This window comes from Macrobrachium nipponense, chromosome 16, assembly GCF_015104395.2.
Source record: "Macrobrachium nipponense isolate FS-2020 chromosome 16, ASM1510439v2, whole genome shotgun sequence".
Taxonomy (NCBI): Eukaryota; Metazoa; Arthropoda; class Malacostraca; order Decapoda; family Palaemonidae; genus Macrobrachium; species Macrobrachium nipponense.
In genome coordinates this window covers 71,259,678-71,269,469 of record NC_087209.1, presented here as the reverse complement: position 1 = coordinate 71,269,469, position 9,792 = coordinate 71,259,678, and the positions used below count along the sequence as shown (strand labels likewise).

The 9,792-nt window shown below is 36.3% G+C and overlaps 1 protein-coding gene across 2 annotated transcripts in view; it reads right to left on the bottom strand.

The window, feature by feature from the left end:
* Nucleotides 1-1,178: 1,178 nt before the first annotated feature.
* LOC135195814 (dipeptidase 1-like) overlaps nucleotides 1,179-9,792 on the bottom strand; it is a 154,945-nt gene continuing 146,331 nt past the window's right edge. For both annotated transcript variants that reach the window (XM_064222299.1, XM_064222300.1), the window contains 2 exons: nucleotides 6,440-6,578; nucleotides 1,179-1,555 (listed from right to left, as the gene is read on the bottom strand). In XM_064222299.1, the coding sequence (XP_064078369.1) occupies nucleotides 1,436-1,555; nucleotides 6,440-6,578 (259 nt within the window). In that variant the 3' untranslated portion in view covers nucleotides 1,179-1,435. The remainder of the gene's footprint in view (nucleotides 1,556-6,439; nucleotides 6,579-9,792) is intronic.

The following is a 9,792-nucleotide window of genomic DNA, read 5'->3' as shown; positions in this document are numbered from 1 at the left end:
AAGTTCGAACTTCTTTGAACTGAAGTTTGAGTTGGACTTTTGTGATGTAATTTGACTGATCATTTTCAGCTTCTTTATATCTAGTTTATGTACAAATTAGAACTTCTGTAGGATGAATGGAATTAGTTGTCAGATACGCTGGCATTTCAGTGGGATTGTTCCTTTTATAAATTCAGTAGCTTTATTCAGTTCATTTAATTTACAAATTCAGACTTCTCTGTCTCCTGTGGATTTTGAAACTTCATTTTTTGGATTAAAGTATTTTGTAAGTTATAACTGTGGATTTAGTTTATGACAAGCTGGATCTCTAAGGGCCATTTCACTTCATGACGTTTTCTCCCAATCATGACAATGAGATACATGCTGTTGCTTCTCAAATACACTTTTTCAAGTGGTAACATCATCACAATAGACCAGTCAGAACACATCAACTCACACAGTTTTATACTTTCTTATGGTGCAACCATTGGATCGTTTCACAAGCCTGTGTTTCCTTTCTAGAGGGTGATTTTCTACAAACTACCGGATTGCGTATTGCCCTCGTAGTCTTTTTCGAATACTTTTGGAACTCAATTTCATTTTAGATTTTAAGCTTTGCTTCTTCGGTAACCAGTTTCAGCAGTGAGAAAGTACACCAACCAGGCTCTTGTAATACCATGCTGGTCTCCTACTTTCATGAAACATCAAACTAATCTAACATTTCATGAAACAACTTACTAATCTGGCATTTCATGAATCGCAGTAATCTCGCATGTCATGAAGCAGCTTATCAAGTGCCCATTACACGGAACGTCTTACTAAGCTTTACACGAAACTCCTTAGACGCTCACATTTTTTAAAGATTAGCTAATCTCCCGTTGCGTTTAACATCATATCAGTCTCCCATATCATGTTACCTCTCACCTGTTTGTCATTTCATCGAACAATTGACAAACCTCACATGAAACTTTTATTACCAAACATTTCATGAAATATTATACCAAGCTCCTCCGTAGGGGGATAGTGTCGTCAGTGCACCTCACATATTTCATTGTAGGCATTACTTATGCTTCTCTGCAGCGTCTCCTCTGCCCATAGCTGTAACCCCTTTCATTCCTTTTACTGTACCTCCGTTCAAATTATTTTTATTCCATCTGACTTTCCACTCTCTCTAACAATTGTTTCATAGTGCACCTGCTACACCTTTCAAACCTTCTTACTGTCGACTTCCCTTTCAGCGCAGAATGCCCTCATAGGCCCCAGTACTTGGCCTTTGGCCTAAATTCTAAATTCCAATTCCAGTTGTACTGAACTCAAATTCCTTTGAGATGTTCACTTCAGTAGCCACGAAAGCAGATCGGAAAGAATCCAAGTATGAACATTCGATGAATTGAACGAATCTCCAGAAGTAAGTAAAGTGTCCTGTGATTCGTCGGCCTGGCCCTCACGAAACCCGTCAGGTTCGAGGGGCGTCCTCGAGACTGGCGAACTTGTACCTGCAGGGCCACTTGGCGTCGATATCGTGGATGGGGATGATCTCCTCCGAGGGCGTCTCGTCCTCCAGCATGTTCCGAATCTGTAAGAAACGAAACTTGATTTTAGGAAAAAGTTTAATCAACATTGGTGACTGACTTGAATAGAAGGGTATGACATTGATCAACTGACTGTCTTGAACAGATGCTTATGTTCTGTTGACAGCTTCCCACTCAGCTGTCCAACTTCTTTAACTTTACTTTTAGCAAAATCCCTTCCTTTGGCTACAATAATCAGGGTTTTAAATATAATGATAGAGCTATCGATGTTTAAGTCTTTTGTAAAATCGCAATGGCTATGTAATATTTAAGTAGTTAATGCCTGATCTTGAATGGACTTGCCGTCTTTTGTTATACAGAACCAGGTAATTAATACTCAAGTGACTGTTTTATGTTATAAAGATTATTTGGATCTTTATTTAAGTAACTGATGTGTGTAATTGCTGTGATTACCTCATGTTTATCGTTAAGATAATTATGTAATTGGGCTTGTATAAAGGTCAGATACATAAGTGGAAGATTTCAATCATAATTCATAATGCCTAATCTCATTTTTTTGTAACTTGAAGTACCTATGGGACATTGAGGAGTAAGCTATATTATTTATTTTAGGTTTATCTGGTGACTTCATTAGACAAGTTTTAGAAATGAGTACGTAGGGTTGTATTGGAAATTAGTGAGTTTGCGTATCTCTCTCTCTCTCTCTCTCTCTCTCTCTCTCTCTCTCTCTCTCGTCTCTCTCTCTCTCTCTCTCTCTCTCCTTCTACACACACACAAATAAATTTTCGATTAGACTCGAATAAGATTCATACTGTTAGTGGAATTTACATCCTCACGGAGAAAGGAATTAAGAAGAGATAAAATGACAAATCACAATAAACAGGTGAGGTTTTGGGAATACGATGATTCAAGCCCCGTGGCTGTCTAAACGGCTGCATGCCGACTGATGTGTAGAGAATTGCAGGATTACGAAACCAACGGACGTCTGAGTTGATTTGAGACGTGGCATTGATCAAAGGGAAAGCTCTTCATGAATTTCATAACAACATTTTTTTTCAGCTGATGAAAACAGGTCGCCTGGAGAAACGATCAATGGTTGTCAGAAGTCTACGGAAACGACCAGTGAATGTTGTCAGCTCTAGATGCGCAAATAACCACTATTATTTTACGAAAGAAAAAACTTGGTCGGTTACATAAATAAATGACTGATAAGCATCGTGAATCAAAATCATCACTGGTGGTTTTTCGTCTATGGTAACGACTAATGAAAATTTGTCGTATGTAAAAAGTATTTGTGAGGATTAGTAGTCCACAGCAAAGATCTGTGAAATTTTACCATACATAGAAATATGATTGTCCCAAGAAACGACCTACGAAAATTAGTCGTCCTCAGCAACGGTATGAGAAAGTTGGTCATCTGCAGAAAACAATCTAAATATTTATATATATATATATATATATATATATATATATATATATATATATATATATATATATATATATATTATATATATATACATACATGTATATATATATATATACATGTATGTATATATATATATATATATATATATATATAATATATATATATATATGTTCGCATTAAGGTTGTCACAACTGTGAAGATTTTGTGTGATGCTATCCGTGTCCTGATACAGAACAAGATGTTATTTTATTGTGAAAAATTGACTGACCAATTTAGTGAGAAGTAAATGGGTAAAAATATAATTTGTGTCTTATTTTATCTTGTGTATTTAGACGAATTCATAAGCTATATTGTGTTGAATATACGTTTTCCTAACACCCTAACACATTCAAGTCCATAGTTTATCAATAATTGCTAAAAAAAATTTTAAAAATCAGTTAAGCTTCTATGGAAAAAACTGTAGAAAATAATCACAGTTGGCTGAAATATATATATATATATATATATATATATATATATATATATATATATATATATATATATATATATTATATATATATATTATATATATTATATATATATATATATTATTTTCCTTTTTTAGCAATTATTGATAAACTATGGACTTGAATGTGTTAGGAAAACGTATATCATATTACCTATTTAGTTCTCGCTAAACTGGTCAGTCAATTTTTCGCAGTAAGATAACGTCTTGTTTTGTATGAGGACACGGCCACCATTACACAAAACCTCCACCGTCGTGACAACCTTGACGCGAACATTCACACCTCGTCCCAGTCGACAGTTCTCCATAACAGAGACCAAATGCAATTATTCCAAAATTCAAAGGAAAGCCTTGATCATATCGTTCGTGGCCTCAGAGGACCGAACGCCTCCGGTATCAAAATAGCTTTTCGACCTTCCTGCCGCTTTTCAAAATGCAACACATCGGAGACCAAGGGATTGCACAGCCTCCAACAAACACTTCGCAGACTAATAGGGGTCGGTTTTATTTCGAGCCTTGTGGGAATACGCAGCAGCAGCGACAGGTTCGTTGCAACCTTTGTCGGTGTTGGAGATTGCTTTCATACATTCGATATATGTAAAAGAAAATGGGTAAAGATAACCTTTGTGCCTTAAATATTTGCAAAGAGAGAGAGAGATAGAGACTATGTTAAAGATAGCTTTCATGCCTTCAGTAGTGTTGCAAGGTATGTATTTAAAGATTATAGATTTCATAATTTCAGTTTCAGCAAAACAGTGTTAAATATAACTTTCATAGTTTTCAATATTTCCGCGCAGTGTTGCAGTCACGTAGTTGAGAGACGTAAATATTAATAATAATAATAATAATAATAATAATAATAATAATAATAATAATAATAATAATAATAATAATAATAATAATGCACGGACAATGCCTGACACAGACTAAAGAACTAGCCAGCGATGACACATGGCAATGGCTACAGAGGAGAGAGCTCAAGAAGGAAACTGAATGAATGATAACAGCGGTACAAGATCAGGCCCTAAGAACCAGATAATGTTCAAAGAACGATAGATAGAAATAACATCTCTCCCATATGTAGGAAGTGCAATACGAAAAATGAAACCATAAACCACATAGCAAGCAAATGTCCGGCACTTGCACAGAACCATTACAAAAAGAGGCATGATTCAATAGCAAAAGCCCTCCACTGGACAAGAAACATCAGCTACCTTGCAGTAATAAGTGGTACGAGCACCAACCTGAGGGAGTGACAGAAAACGATCAGGCAAAGATCCTCTGGGACTATGGTATCAGAACGGATAGGGTGATACGTGCAAACAGACCAGACGTGACGTTGATTGATAAAATCAAGAAGGAAGTATAACTCATTGATGTCGCAATACCATGGGACACCAGAGTTGAAGAGAAAGAGAGGGAAAAAATGGATAAGTATCAAGACCTGAAAATAGAAATAAGAAGGATATGGGATATGCCAATGGAAATTGTACCCATAATCATAGGAACACTAGGCACGATCCTTAGATTCCTGAAAAGGAATCTAGAAAAACTAGAGGCTGAAGTAGCTCCAGGACTCATGCAGAAGAGTGTACACGATCCTAGAAACGGCACACAGTAAGAAAAGTGATGGACTCCTAAGGAGGCAGGATGCAACCCGGAACCCCACACTATAAATACCACCTAGTCGAATTGGAGGACTGTGATAGACCAAAAAAAAAAAAAAAAAAAAAAAAAATAATAATAATAATAATAATAATAATAATGATAATAATAATAATGATAATAATAATAAAAGAGAGAGAGAGAGAGAGAGAGAGAAGAGAGAGAGAGAGAGAGAGAGAGAGACTATGATTTTAAGAAGTATAGTAGCAGGGTTTTAATGCGTTTAACCGTAAAAAAAAATGCTTGTCCATCATCTTCGTTTCTGTTTTACAGGTGATTTAGTGAATTGACAGAAGACAACACTGGAGGCGTTTGATTCCAAATTTAATGACTGATTCTTCCTCTGCGTGATTTAAGAGGTATGTGGATTATAATTGGTATAACTGAAGCTGTAGTAGATTCACATCACCCGTGCATCTGATTTCTAGGCCAGTCCCTTACGACGCTCCTGATTGGCTGTTAATAAGCCAATCATACGGCTGGAAACTCTCAGTCCCTCTCTCGAGAGAGTTCACATAGGCAGGATGTATGTTCCAACTCTCCTGAGATATACGTCTTTCAAAAGCATCCCACAGGAGAGGTGGAACATACATCCTGCCTATGTGAACTCTCTCTCGAGAGAAAGTTTCCAGCCCTGTGATTGGCTTATCAACAGCCAATCAGGAGCGTCGTAAGAGACTGGCCTAGACGCAGATGCACTGCTGATGTGAGTCTCCTATAGTACTGATTGGCAGAAGCTCATTCTGCTTACTGCCCGCCATAAGTTACAATTTAAATGTGTCTTCCAATCAGAAGCAAGCTAATGATATACGCTGTGAATATTTACCGCCAGCTCCAAAAAACCAGACTTATAGTAACTAAGGTGTCGTATAATAACTATATATTCAGTAAGAAAACCCTTTTACAACACGTGGCTTTTCCTCTGACCATATTATTTGGAATCATGGGGCTTTTAAAGTTATGATAGACACTGTTGACGCCAAGTTAATAAGATATTCTGTAAAATTAAGCTACTTTTTACGTTTTGTTTACCTTCAAGTTCATAAAAGAGTAGTTCTACGGACAATGGAAATAGTGGGGGAAGTAGTAATAATGATTATAAATGCAAATAGTGACAGCAAAGTGGTAATAGCAGTAATATGAGTAATGGTTTTATGTTAGTAATAATATTAGCAACAATGACCATAGATCTCAGTATTAGCAGCAGTAGTAATAGTAGTGTTAGTAAAAGTAGTAATGATTTTAAACTACTATTGGTAGTAGCGGCAGCATCAGAAGCAGCGATCAAGTATAAAGAATGACATTAGAGAAAGTGAATCTGGGAATAGTTACCTCTTGGACTCTTGAGAAGACTCGAAGTAAATTAAGTCCTGCCAGTTTCTTCAGATCTTTAATGGTCCAGGAAGGATCCTTCAGGAGTTCTGCGAAAAGTTCCGGGTACTTGGAGACGTCCTCTAGCCCCGCCGGAGTCCTGCCAGAGACAGAAAATATAAAGAAATGGACAAACATTATTGGGGAAACGACTGTGTGAAGTTTTCGTCAATTCTTTGAGATTCTTCTGTTTCTTTATTGGTTTCTCTGCTGAATCCAATCGTAGGAAAATGTGCCTCTGAATTCCAGTGAATTCCTAGAGATTACCTTTTTATAAAGTAAATTCTGGAGATTAGTATTTTCAGAGTGAATTCCTGGAGATACTTTTTTAAGTGAATTCCTGGGACTACTTTTTTAAAGTGAATTCCTGGAGACTACTTTCTTAAAGTGAATTCTGGAGTTTACTTTTTAAAAGTGAATTCCTGGAGATACTTCTTTTAAGTGAATTCCTGGAGACTACTTTTTGAAAGTGAATTCCTGGAGACACTTTTTAAAGTGAATTCCTGGAGACTACTTTTTTAAAGTGAATCCCCAGAGATTATTTTTTTAAAGTGAATTCCTGGAGATTACTTTTTCAAAGTGAATTCTGGAGATTACTTTTCAAAGTGAATTCCTGGAGATTACTTTTTTTGACGTACTTGTGAACTTTTGGCTAATCAAGAATTGATTTTTTTATTTATCTTTGCCCTATAATGTATTTTTTGTGGCGTAAAGTGATTTATGTTTGTTTCGAAAATACTTTTCAAGATTACTTGAATTCCATATTTATATTTATTGCACTATTGAAAGAAAACTTTAATAATATCTTTGGAGATTACTCTTTGGTAAAGCGTTAAATGTATTAGCTGGACATTTACTACAGAAACGGGCAGTTATTCGACGTGGACTTAGAATAAGCCAAAACATTTTATTACTTATACATTTTTGGAAATGTCACCTGGTCTGGGAACTTTTCAATAAATATGTCAGTTTTCCTGACTGGATACACATTTCATTCAACGGCGTGTCATTCCGTAAGACTAAACTATTATCTTGTATTTTTTAGACAAAATTCGACCCCTCCCCTCTAACAACCGGCCCTCTACCCGACCCCCTTCGAAAAAGATGTCACCTGGTTTGGGAACTTTTTCAATAATTTGTCAGTTTATCTGACTGGACACACTTCTCATAAGACGGCGTGTCATTCGACCCTTCCCTTCTAACAACCGGCCCTCTCTCCAAACCCCTCAAAAAACATGTCACCAGGTTTGGGAACTTTTGTAATAAATTTGCCTGTTTTTATGATTTGATACACAATTCTTTCGACGGCGTGTCACTGTCTAAAAACTCAAAAACTTGCATTTTTCTTGTATTTGTTTAGGTACAAAATTTAACCTCCCCCCCACACCCTCGCTAGCAACACCCCTCCCCTTAAAAAATATAATAAAAATAATAAAACCTTCTTTGCTTGTTTATTTTTAGGCGCAAAATTTAACCTCCCCCCCCACACCCCCTGCTAGCAACACCCCTCCCCTTTAAAAAAAAACTGAAAAATCTTCTTTTCTTGTATCTTTTTTAGGCACAAGCCGCACCTCCTTCGAAAAAAAAAAAATTCCCCCACATTCACATATTTGCACCTCTGGATGACGGGAACCTTCCGCTTAGCTCGTCTCACCCTCCCGAATCGATTTCAAGTCAAATAAGACTTCCAGTAACCCGAGAATAACTCGATGAGAAGCAACAGTTGGCTATTGGACCCTTCCTATTCCCACAAGAATTTGGGCTCTTTCCCCCGATATTATGGGTTTCCCATATGAGCATATCTTTTTACATAGGCCCCCAGGATGAAAACTTGGTACTTTTACTACAAGCTCTCTCTCTCTCTCTCTCTCTCTCTCTCTCTCTCTCTCTCTCTCTCTCTCTCTCTCTCTCTCAGTGGGTCTGTGCGTGTGCGTGTGTTTTTGTGTATACACACACTTACATACATACACACACACACACACATATATATATATATACATATATTTTTTATATATATATATATATAATATATATATATATATAATATTATATATATATATAACACAGCTTTTTAGCCTTTAATGGGATGGCCCCAGAGGCATTGGTAGCATGCACTTTTCTGATAACTAAACTGACTCTGGTATTCATTCACAGCTGGGTCGTCTGGTGCCCAGTGCTCTACCTAACCTAGCTTTACATTGTGGCCGAAATTATTTGAGGTTGGCATGGCTTGCTTCCCTCCGAGAAAGAAGTCAAGAATGTTTGGTGACCAGTATAACACGGTAGTCAGTTATTATAATAGTATAGTCAGTCACTTCGATCAGAGCGGACATAAATCAAAGCGGTCATTTTTCTCTTCTCAGTCTGTAGGCCCTGTCCTGATTTGTGTTATTTTTGGCAAATTCTAGGTCCAAGTTTTGGTATCTTATTCACAGCTGTCAACAGTTTTAAAATGTCCCAAAAGAATAGTAATAAAAAAAGTGTCATAATGTTCTTAATCTATCTATGATGAAGGTGGCAATACCAAATTATGGACTGTATGTGGTTTGACTATTCGTAATGATTTTCTTTGAAAAATGTCTTACAGGGAAGAAATTAGCTGCATTAATTTCAAGAACTGGCGATTATTACCAAAATGAATATTACCAAAATAATGAAAGGTTTGCACTTAGTCACTTAAAGGATATATCATTCATTAAAACAAACTGGATGCTGATTAAATACAATATCAAAGGTATATTTTAAACAAAGTGGATGTTGATGAACTATGATATCAAAAGCATACGTATTATTTATGATAACCGCAACAGCATTAATGGCAATGAGAATGTTTTGCTATTAGTATTATTATCATTATGTTAGACGAAAAAGAAATGAACTGCAGCATAAAACATACACACTATAATTAAAATAACGAAACCGATATACCAGCAACAATGATTGATGCCGTAGTCCATCAAAGGACGAAAGAGAGGAAGAACCAATCACCAATTCATAAGTGTTGGGGAACGATTATAAAAATAGAATTCAATTAAACAGTACAGCTTTTGTTATTGAGCGAGCGAATAATGTTGGCAAATAGCATTGCCAGTTACAAAGCTATATCGCGTTTAATTGCTTAAAACTGATGTAGTTTTTTAAAATATAATTCCATGCTCAGCTGTAAAATTGGATGATTGTCCAAAACAGGAAGCCATGCTCAACGCGAGAGAGAGAGAGAGAGAGAGAGAGAGAGAGAGGAGAGAGAGAGAGAGAGAGAGAGAGAGATAGTCCAAGAGTAATTTAAAATTTATTTATTTGCCTACCTGTTAATA